Source organism: Podarcis raffonei, chromosome 5 (assembly GCF_027172205.1).
Source record: "Podarcis raffonei isolate rPodRaf1 chromosome 5, rPodRaf1.pri, whole genome shotgun sequence".
Lineage (NCBI taxonomy): Eukaryota > Metazoa > Chordata > Lepidosauria > Squamata > Lacertidae > Podarcis > Podarcis raffonei.
In genome coordinates, this window is record NC_070606.1 from 79,507,726 (window position 1) to 79,519,511 (window position 11,786).

Below are 11,786 nucleotides of genomic sequence, written 5' to 3' on the forward strand. Positions count from 1 at the left end.
CACAATATGTCCGTGTGTTTGTGTATATACAGTGGTACCTCAGGTTACAAATGTTTCAGGTTACAGACGCTTCAGGTTACAGACTCTGCTAACCCAGAAATAGTACCTCGGGTTAAGAACTTTGCTTCAGGATGAGAACAGAAATCGCGCGGCGGTGGTGCAGCGGTAGCGGGAGGCCCCATTAGCTAAAGTGGCACCTCAGGTTAAGAACGGACCTCCAGAACGAATTAAGTTCTTAACCCGAGGTACCACTGTATAATGATCCGAAGCAATGGGAGTTCTGAACTTTGTTCAGCTCATCTGAATGCAGTGCCAGTATGCAGACCAATGATATCATTTGTGAGGCTGCTATATCTGGGAAAAGAAGAGTTGGTTATGCCTAGGTTAATTTTTGTGTTAACCAATATATGTGTCACATCTTCTATCTCTTATGTGGATATCTTGAATATTACCGTATTTTTCGCTCTATAACACGCACCCGACCATAACACGCACGTAGTTTTTAGAGGAGGAAAATCCGTAGGCATGCCACCCGTAGGCATTACCTCCATAACACGCACAGACATTTCCCCTTACTTTCTAGGAGAAAAAAAGTGAGTGTTATGGTGCAAAAAATACGGTAATTGGATATCTTCTTTCTCTTTCTGGCTGTCTCAGCTGCCCTGGGCTTTTTTAGGAGGAAGGGTTGGAGAAAATTCTGATAAGCGTTGGTGTAACTGTTGAGACCTTGATTGACCCCACCTGCTCCCTTTACTGGGTAGAATGCATTCATTGCTCTTATGCAGATGCACTTAAAATAAAGTATCTTTCCAAATAAATTTGGTTATCACCCCTTTGCTCATTGGGGCAATTTTTTTTTAAATGGTGTGGCATTTAGGTGTGGGGTGAATAACAAAAGCTCAGAGTGATTCTACCCGTTCCCCGCAAAAAACCCCAAAACCAAACAATGATGCCTTGAAATTTTAGTAACACAACAAGCAAGTTAAATGGTTACTGAGAAAAAGCTTTTTTCTGAATTGAAAACTTTTATTATTATTAAATTTATATACCGCGCTATACCTGCAGATCTCAGGGTGGTTCACAGGATAAAATCACAATATAAAAACACAGAATACACAATCAAAATAAAAACAAAAACAAGAACAACCCAATAACCTCCTCCCCCCATTTTAAAATACAACTAGGTTTTATTGAGTAGCTAATAATAAAAAGCAAATTTAAAAAAAAACAGAGGGAAATACATCCCCCAGAGATCTATGGGTATTATAGAGTGGTATACAAATTTAATTAATCACCGATGACAACAGCAATCCTAGATTAGACCGTTTCCCCAACCAAGCCAATAGCTATTGGTTTGCATCCCTCAGTTCAGCCTGACAGAAACTAGTCATAAAAATGTGGTCCTGTGGCAGTTTGAATTTCTGGTTCTGTTCTGCTCCATGTAAAGATTCCCCACATAGAGCCAGTTTAAGCAATGACATTACTGTATTGCTAAAAATTGTAACGTGTACAGGATTTTGTTATTGCTGTTCTGGGGCTTTGTTGTTTGCAATATATTTCATTTTAGCTAAGCACTGTAGTTCATGTAGTCAATACGGGATTTGATGAAACCATGGAAACTGTCTAGCAAAATTTGATACAGCCTGGGGGAAAACTCTGGAGTTCACGAGGAAGAGGGTCAGCCTTTTTCTTCTGGCCAAGTTTCAAAGATTGTTCAGTTGTAGACGATAGCAACAAGAAACTTCTTGTTTGCTGTGGTACAGATCCTGACTCAAGAAAATTCCTTGGGATGCCATAAGCATCCAAGTAGCTTTCCACAAAACTCAAAAGATTGTATCCGTCTCTATGGAAACTGTGGGGTTAAGGGGGGTTATCTACACAATGGCCCATATGAAGTCTTGCTGAAGATGTTTTGCAGTATTTTTCTTTCCAGAAATTAAAATAGCTCTGAAATTTCTTGTTGTACTTGTTTCTTACAACATCAAACCACTTATATACTGCAACAATATTAGAACAGCAAGGGTAATGATGCAGCATGTGGATGATTTAGATATGATTCCTTCGTTGCAGTGAGGCTGGACCAGATGAACCTTGGGATACCTTGCAACACAACAATTTTGTGGTTCCAGGAGTAAAGTCAGTTTCCAAACCCGTGAGCAATAGTTGCTGGAAATACCGTATGTTCCAGTGTGCAAGACGACTTTTTATCCCTGGAAAATCACCCCAAAAGTCGGGGGTTGTCTTATACGCAGGGTATACGCGGAGCCGGGACGCGGGTGGCACTGTGGATTAAACCACATAGCCTAGGGCTTGTCGATCCGAAGGTCGGCGGTTCAAATTCCCGTGACGGGATGAGCTCCCATTGCTCGGTCTCTGCTCCTGCCAACCAAGTAGTTTGAAAGCACATCGAAGTGCAAGTAGATAAATTGGTACTGCTCCGGCGGGAAGGTAAACGGCGTTTCCGTGCTCTGCTCTGGTTCTCCAGAAGTGGCTTAGTCATACTGGCCACATGACCCGGAAGCTGCACGCCGGCTCCCTCGGCCAATAAAGCGAGATGAGCGCCGCAACCCCAGAGTAGTCCTTGACTGGACCTAATGGTCAGGGGTCCCTTTACCTTTATACACGGAGCCACCTGTTGGGAAGGAGGAGAGGGAGCCTGTGAGCAGAGGCGCCCCTTCTGCCGTCGCTCCTCCTCCCTCCCCACAGAAGGGGACGCAGCTGCCGCTCTCTCCTCACTGTGGAAAGTCCTTCCGAGCGCTGCACTCACCCGCCCGCCTGCTGCTGCCATGGGAGCCAGATCTGGCCTCCGCCGTGGCTGCGTGGGGCTTCACTTGGCTCGTGGGCGCCATGAAGAGCCTGCCGCAGTGAGGTGGTGCACGGCTTTGGCCAGGGCTCCAAGGAACTGGGCATCCCCACAGATGAGGGTGGCGGAGGCCAAGGCGGCCGCTCACAGCCTTTTCCCGGAGGGAGAGAGTTCCACTCACCAAAAGCCTTGCATGCCTTCGGCTGCTGCTGCTGCTGCGACGGCAGAGGCAGCGGAGGGGTGCGCGCTCTGACCCTGGCGGCGCTTGGTGGGTGGCCAAACTCTATAATTTAACAGCAAAAGTTGGGGGGGGGGTCGTCTTATACGCCCAGTTGCCTAATACGCCAGAATCTATGGTAGTTGTCTCCTACAAGTGCCCAACCTTTAAATATGTAATTGTCTTCCTTCAGTTGAAAAAAGGAATTTGTTGCAAGAAGAAGAGTTACCTCACAAGCCTTGGTTCCATTTAATAACTACTCAGAGCTTTTAAGCCAGCGGTGGATGCAAGCGTTTGCATGCGATGGGGGGTGAGCTCCCGTTGCTCTGCCGTAGCTCCTGCTGGTCTCATCTTTCCTTCCTTTCAGTCATTTTTTCTTTATGTACTGAAACTTTGTATGACTTGATAGCTCGTTTTTGAAGAGTTTGCTGGATTCATTCATACCCTTTCCGGTCTGAAAAATGAACCTCAAGCTGTCTTACATGCATCATAAACCACCATAGATATATAACTGGGATTCCAGGCTTTTAAAAGCAGCTATAACTTTCCTGAAAAGGTATTCTCCTGTTGAGTGACCTAAGTGAGAATCCCTTTCACAGAAGATTACATTTCACTGAAAAAAAGCTTTGTGTGGTACCAGTGCATAACGACATGCCTAGGTCTTTAAATCTGTTCTTTTGAAACAGATCGCAGCTTAGCCGTTTGTATGAATGGTTTGGTGCAAAACTATTCTTGGCCATTTCATCAGTTATCAAAATGCCTCATTCATATATATATATATATGCTTTGGAAAACTAAAATCATTACTTCAACTCTGATTTTCTCCATCCTGCTGTTCTGTTAACAATATATGGGTTTGGAGCACTGCAGGCCTTTAATATACCCTTGTCCATAAGATGGGCATTCTCTGGCATAGATTTGAAATGCCTGTGCTTGCAGATTGCTCTGTAAAATGCTGGATTGCGAGATTCTGCTTATTTCCTTCTGCTGCCCAGAAAAAACACTTATGTTTCAGAAGCCTCACCCAGTATCCCTGTCAGCTAGTTCAGAAGACATATTCATAAGGTTAATATATGAGGTGTCTACTGGGGAAGGGCCATAGCTCAGTGGCTGAACATTTGCTTTGCATGTAGAAGTGGGATTTCCCAACAGACAGACACAAAGAGGCCTTCAGAGAAGATGAATATACTTTCCCATAACAGTGAGGGAGGCTTTGAGTTCAGGGAGTGCAACAAGGGCCATATATCAGCCGACTGAAAAACACACTTCAACCTTTCATCTCCTTTTCCAGGAATGAGCGTGCTCGCTGGATTACTGCACTTGGGAAGAGTAGTGATAGAGGGACCGTGGATCGGACAAGTAAGTGAGCAGTGAAACTGTTCTTTGGGGCTTTGACACGAGATGCACTTTATACAGATCTTAAAACATAGAAGTAAATCTGTTGCCTTTCAGTATTTTGTTGTTGTTGGGGAGAGGGAAGGAAGGACCATAACTGTAATCATCTAATAATTCTCTCTGAACCATTTTCTTTTGTGTTAAGCAAAAAGGAAAGCATATTAGCTCTCTGGAAAATTGGGTGAATTAAAGAGACATGCTCCAATAAGGGTGATTGCAAGATGTCTCTTTCTATCATACTACTTGGTAAAATGGTTGTTTGAATCCTTTAAAAAAGGAGAAGAGGCAGAGAAGATATAGAAGTTCTAATTCAAAATAATTCTAAAACTCATGATCCAGACAACTAGGTACATGAAGTCCTGTTGTAATCAATGGGGCATGATTGAAATTGGTTTTCCATTTAATGCAGTTCTTTTTTAAAAAAACAACAACACTTAAATGTGTCAAAGAGCCATTGTAGTTTGTCTGCTGTTGACCAATGCCTTTTTATCAAATCATTTGGCTCCTGGAAAGTGAGCTGGGAAGCAATCAGCTTTTCTTTTGTTACCACTTAAACTGAGCTTACCCTTAGATTTACCATGTGGATCAATAAATATTCTCTCTTCTCAGCACTAACCCAGGTAGAAGTCATCAGATCATACACTGCGAAGCAATCGGATGAGTTATCTCTCCAAGTTGCTGATGTAGTTCTGGTCTCTCAGAAAGTTAATGATGGTGAGTGGAATTGCCTATTGCTTAGCTGCCATAAATGGAAACAGTCATTTCATACCATCACAAGGATACTTAGCATCTGCCTTAAAGCTAAACCACAGGAGACCTGGGGATGGGTGAATTGGTCCAGTTCAGTTTTCCACATCAGTCTGCAGTTTTTTGGGTGGTTTTTTTATAAAGAAAGTCCTCAATGAAATTTATAAGCCTTTTAACACAAATTTCTCCTAATACAAACATTTTTGTAAGGTTTTTTCGTTTAATAGAAAGCATTTTTCTGCACATTTCAATCTACTGTACACATTACTTGGTGGAGACTTATGCCCTAGGTAAACTAGTACCTTGCTTACGATATATTGGTATGATTACTGCAAAGGAAAGACATAGCTTCAATTGGCCACAATATCAGAAAGCAAACAATTATCAGCATATCACTGAATACACTTGCAAGTGGGCACATCAAAAACATTTGGCTGGCCACTCTGTGAAGCGGGATACTGACTCAAGGTTATAAGTCTATACCCACTTTCCTGGGAGAAAGCCATATTGAAATTGGTTTGACTTGCTTCTGAGTGGACCTGTGTAGTAGGATCAGTAGAGCTTTGATCTGATCCAGCAGGGACCTTCTGTTTTAAAGATGCATCATATTTAGTACTTCGTTATACATTTCAGGTTGGTATGAAGGTGAGCGATTGCGGGATGGAGAGAGAGGCTGGTTCCCAATGGAATGTGCCAAGGAGATCACTTGCCATGCCACAATTGAGAAGAACATGGAAAGAATGGGACGCTTGCTGGGCCTAGAAACAAACGTATAGACCCTCACTGCTGTATCTGTTCTCCAGGGTTTGCACTAAGGAACATCTGGGGCTTCTTGGTCTCATCCAGATGGCCATTTTATAGTTGAAGCGTGTAAAAATAACCACTCGCAGATAGGTGTCGTCATTAGGAATGGAAGCAGCCATAAAAGCAATTGCATGCTGGTGGGGCTGTTCGGTACAAAGCAGTAGCAGGTCGAACTTTTTATTCCTTTTTTATAACCAATAGTCACTTTTAATTAAAACCCGATTTTACACTTATAAAGAGTTCCTAATAGAGTTATGACTTCCTTGGATTATCACAGTGGACTAACAACTCTTGAATCAATTTGAACGCACCTCCTTTGTTTTACAGACCAGCTCTAGAACCTGCTCAATTTATTTTCCCTTTTACATTCATTGCTAGACCCTTTTGATTTCTGTATAATTTTCTCAGTCATCAAGGGAGGCTAATGTGCAAAAGCAGGCATTAGCTGGGGGTCCACATCTTGATTCAATCAGCTGGATATGTGCATCTTTTGATGTCCAGATAGAGCCATTGAGTAGAATCTACTGAGCATTACCTAGATCTAAAGCCTGTTGAAATAGGTGACGGGTGCAGCTAAATGTCCACTCTGATTTCACTACAGTTCACAAGTCTGAGACTCCATCTTGCCATGTGATGCCCCAAATCTTCCTGATGCAGTGCACGTGGAAGGCGTTGAGGTGTTGCTCCTGGCAGGTATAAGTTGCCCATGTCTTGCTGCCATAAAGCATTGTGCTCAATACGCAAGCCTGGTAGACCTTCATCTTGGTACTGGGTGTCAGCATCACATCCTCCCATACCCTTCTGGAGAGGCGAGCCATAGTTCAGTCCAGCTCAGTGTTGATGGCTATGCTGGAACCCAGGTAGGCAAAAATGTCTACCACCTCAAGCGTGTGGTCACCAGTGATGATGCGTGGAGTGCTGGTGACATCCTGTCCCAGGATATTGGTATTTGCCAGGTTGATGGTGAAGCTGAACAGCCTGCAGGTTTGGGCAAAACTTGGTAGAGCTTCTCCTGAGTGCACTGTCCAGCTTTGTCGTCTGCAAACATCACCTCTCGGATAAGGATTTGCCAGAGTTTTGTCTTGGTGTGTAGACGTGCCAGGCTGAATGGACTCCCATCACTTCTTGAATGGAAGTACACTCCATCTTCAGTCGAGCGGACGGCATAGGAGAGCAACAGGAAGAATATGCCAAAGAGTTGGAGCAAGAACACAGCCCTGCTTCACACCACTCCTTATAGAGATGTCTGTACATATACAGCTCTCTGTCCTCCTTTGGACAAGCAAGAGGCAATATCAGAGTTCAGGGGAACATTCCAACCAGCCAGAAGCAGTCAAGGAGGGCATAAAGCAAGACCAGTGAGAAGTGTGGCTCGGGGAGAATTTGTAACTAGGAAGAGGCCTGAGGGTCAGAAAGAGCAGCCTGGAGTTTCTGGGTCTGAGATTCCCTGCCCGTTCAATAAACTAGACAAGTGTTGGGATTCTTACCAGGCAACAGACTCATGGGTAGGTGGTTTTGTTTTCACAATGCTAGCAACAAAGGGCTCTTCTGCAGTAACCCTCCCTTCAGAAAATGCATTGAGAAGGCAGGTCCTGCATTAAGTCCTTCTTACCTATTCATTGAATAAATGGGCTTTCTACTTTTAAAAAGCCTTCAAGTGCAGCTGGGGCTTAGTGCTACCCAAGCATGCATGCTGGGTTTTAGTTTCAAAGCAGGTATCTCCTCTCCCCCCCCCCCGCCTCCCATTTTTTAATAACGCCTTGTTGAACCAACAGGTTACGTGACATTTTTGTACTATGCCTAACACCAGACAGGCAAATGCACAGCACGAGAGCATCTCACGTGTTAACTGGATTGAGGAGCAGGCACTGGAGAGTCAGCTCTCTATCTCTCGTAGCATTTTCTTAGGAACACATTTACAAAGCTAGAAATACTATTGACTTCCACATTACGTCCAAGGTAAGTGTTTAGACCAAAATTAGCATAGAGGAACAACTTCAGTCCTCACTTGTGCTTTTGAAAACGTGTTCTAGCAGTTCCCTCCTGCCCAAAAAGCTGTTGAAGGGAGGCATTAGAAGATATTGGGTAACAAGGTTTGCCTGTGGACCTGGTATGGTTTGCCTTCCCTGGATTTAGCAGTTCTAAGTGCACTGTTATGAAATGGATACTAGTCCACGTGGATGAAGCAAAAAATAGGAAGTGAAAGCAGTCAAGGAATTGATTTTAAAGTGGCTGGACACAAGGACCATGTTCTAAAGTGTTGCCCTAATTTAGAGCAACTCAGTTGCATTTTATTTAAGCAGTCTTGCTCCCATCATCACAGCTAGCTACCTATGATTGAGGCTACTGGACTGTAGCCATAGTATACTGTCTCCCCCTGTCTCTAGAGAGGGGAAAACGTTATGATTTCATTGCCTGCTGAATGTCTCATGATAAATCTCCACTTAGGCGTCTTGGCAGGAATTTCTTGTGAAACGAAGATGTAAATAAGAGTTAATTTGTAATTGCATTTGTAATTAATTTATAAATAGGAATTCATTTGCAATGCATTTCCTTTTTATGTAAATAAGCATGGCATTTTCTACATTTGTATTATAAGGAACTTTGTAATTTCTCACTTTACAGGAATCAAACAGTGGTAAAATCTTTTGACATTTTTTCAGATGGATGGAAAATAGTACTGTAATATTCATGACATAACCAGACAATGAATTCAAATAGTGTTTAAACCTGCACATTAGTTTCTACCGAATCATGTATTAGTTACAAGCGCTGGAGCCCCTGTTATAAAGGCAAGTGTTGTATCTAAGGGTAGAAAGGAAGCATGTACATTTTTTGAAAAGTTGTGGAAATGAAACGGCCTGTGGCTTTTGCGATTGCCTTTATTTTAAGCAATGCTGTGAGTGGGAACCTGTGTAGGGTTCTTTGCACTACTTTCAATACATTAATCACTTTGCATGCAAATAAATCTGCTTCTATGCCCATCCATAAGACTGCACTTCTTTTCCTTAGTAATGCAGAAATTATTACTAACACTTAGTTTCAGTTATGCACAAGCAGTATTCACACCTGAACTGCTCATTGCACAGGAGCTAAACTTTGTTCCCAAACGGACACAATGAGTGACTTGCTAAGCGCCATTCTGTACATTCTCTGGAAATACCTTTCAAGGTAACGGGCCAATGAAAGATGAATGAGACTACTTTGAATCTTGTAGAGACATTTAACAAGTCAAGGTAACCGCTAATTCTTTTATTGGGGAATGCTTTTATTGTCCCCACGCCCGGATTTGCTTTTTCTACGTATCTACCAAGTATTTGGATACAATGAATAATCTATACACTGACTGCAATTCAAAGTGGGTAAAGGTGAACCCACGTCATTGAAATTTAAGTTTGGCTTTAATTCAGTTAAAGGCATGACTTGATTTTTTTGTTTGAAGACGGTGTTGTTGTTTCACACAGTTCATAAATCAATAAAGTATATGCACATCCAAAGCACCATAACCTGGAAAAGCCTGAAACACAACTTTGAAACTGCCAACATTGCTTAATTTTGTGCTAGCATCAATTCATTGTTACTAATTAATTTTCAGCCCCACATCATAGCTCAGTTGGTAGAGCATGATACTATCATGGGTTCAAGCCCCCCCCCCAATTGGGCAAGATTACTGCATTGCAGGGGGTTGGACTAGATGACCCTCTTTGTCCCTTCCATCGCTACAAATCTATGATGATCACTATTATTTGCATGTACAAGTGTACACAAGTGGCATGTACACCTCATTACTATTTTGTTCATGGTGATGAGAGGTGAGCATATGCTATCTCCACATTCCAGGAGGAAAAGATGCCACTCTTACAATTCACTCACTGCTTTTTGAAAAAAGAAAAAAAAAAGTTTGGGGTTCTGGATTCATTACTGCCAAGCCAGAACTCTTGGCTGGTGTAACTTTCTTAGCAAGGGCACAAGTGACTTTTAACACAATAGAAGAGAATGGTTTTAAATTACACTAGGCCATACAGCTGCAGCACTGAACTGCTCTGGGACAGCGGCTGCTCTTCGTGTCCTTCCTGAACCATTGTAATGTAGTCAAGCTGGAATTTGAGTCTGGGCCCATAGCATGCTGAGCCCACACAAATCTAAAGATGCTTGGGGAAGGGGGAGATATTACATAATAGTCAAACTTTGTAGCCCCACTTAAATCAATGGATAATCTAATAATTTACTTAGCTGGATACCACCCATTATGTAAACTTTTAACAACTCTAAACAGGATTGGTCTCAGACAATATATGACATAGCTGCCTAGCCATGAAATGTTAGAAAAGCCATTCTGAATTCTACATTTCTCCTGACTTTTGAGTAGAACACTCAGCTGCTTTTGACTCAAATAAGTGTGCTGTTACAACATACTCTTAACACTATTGGAAAGCAGTGTGTGGGTTTGTTTTTAAAAGGCTTTAATATTTCATTTTGTATAGTACTGCAATAACCACTATAATTATTTCCCACACTGCATATGAAACCCTTCCATTGCCCTCTAAAACAATCTCACTAAGGCATCAAAATACAAATAGAGGCAGCTAAATTGTTTTCATGCATCACTGTCAAAATGGTGTTTCGGGTTTTTTGGTGGAAAGACTAACCTTTCCCTGTCAACATTCACACATTGAGTCCTGGAGCGTTTATCTCAAAGATAAAATCACACAAGATACTGCCCAGAGGCAATCTTCTTTGATATTTCACATTCAACACTACTGCCAAGTTACTAACAGCTTAGTGTGATCATTCTGAATGTTTGGGGTGTTTTTTTTCTATTTCATTGATCCAGCCCTACGTAAATATTTTATGACCTGTCTGTGGCTTCTGATGATTTTCTTTTAACAAAATACATTGGACAGTGAGCTTAAAAGAAAGACAGAAGATAATGGAAAATACTACACTAACTTAGGTACAGTCCTTCTCTTCTAACTTAGAATCACGTGTATTTAAAAGCAGGAATACTCTTTAAAAGAAGCTATGCATTCTACTCTCCAGTAACACAACTGGACCATGAGAACACCTACAAAAACATTAGTAGAATGAATATTGCCAGTCATCCTTACTGCACTAGTCTTTGTGAAATGGGAAATATTTTGTAAGACATCCTGTGATACCTGTATTTGGCACCTGGTATAGTACAGAGCATGGGCAAATGAACAAAAGCCTTCTGTTGCTTTCTCAATTTAACCACTACCTTGAGTGATAGAGGGAAGCGATGTGCAGATAACCTACTGGTGATGCCCTGGATATAGTAATATTATTACGCAGAGTAGATGATGTCATAGAACTGTAACAGCATTTTAGACATTGCATCTTAAGTATGTTTTCATTTTCAGTTGCAACGCTCTGTATCCAAAAACAAATCAAGCAACCGTCAGTGCTTGGGTTGAAACTTACCTACCAGGAAAGCTGATACATGTGTTGGCTTCTACTTCAAGCCTTACCATAGTCATCTGGTTGGCCACTGGGAGAACAGGGTATTGGGTTTAGCTAGGCCTTTGATCTGTTCCAGCAGCGCTCTTACCTAATGCAAAGAAAAAGCCCATTCGTGCAACTCTTCTCCTGCCAGAGAGCACACACGGTTTCATCTCCATATAGAAACATCATGTAGCCTTGAGCAGTTGCATGACCACTTACGGACAGATAATATTTATTAAAGAAGTTCAAGCAACCGAGTGCAAGTGTTACTTGCCCACAGAAACTGGCTAGCTCATGTACCTAAGTTAATTAGTGGCACTTCAGCAGCCTGTGGGGGAAACTACCAGCGATTTACAG

General features: G+C 42.2%; 1 protein-coding gene across 2 annotated transcripts in view; it reads left to right on the forward strand.

Annotated features, from left to right (window-relative positions):
• The window catches only part of ARHGEF26 (Rho guanine nucleotide exchange factor 26), a 66,846-nt gene extending 59,265 nt beyond the window's left edge, over positions 1-7,581 (forward strand). For both annotated transcript variants that reach the window (XM_053390321.1, XM_053390319.1), the window contains 3 exons: positions 4,312-4,379; positions 5,025-5,129; positions 5,796-7,581. In XM_053390321.1, coding sequence (XP_053246296.1) covers positions 4,312-4,379; positions 5,025-5,129; positions 5,796-5,938 — 316 coding nt within the window. In that variant the 3' untranslated portion in view covers positions 5,939-7,581. The remainder of the gene's footprint in view (positions 1-4,311; positions 4,380-5,024; positions 5,130-5,795) is intronic.
• Positions 7,582-11,786: the final 4,205 nt, after the last annotated feature.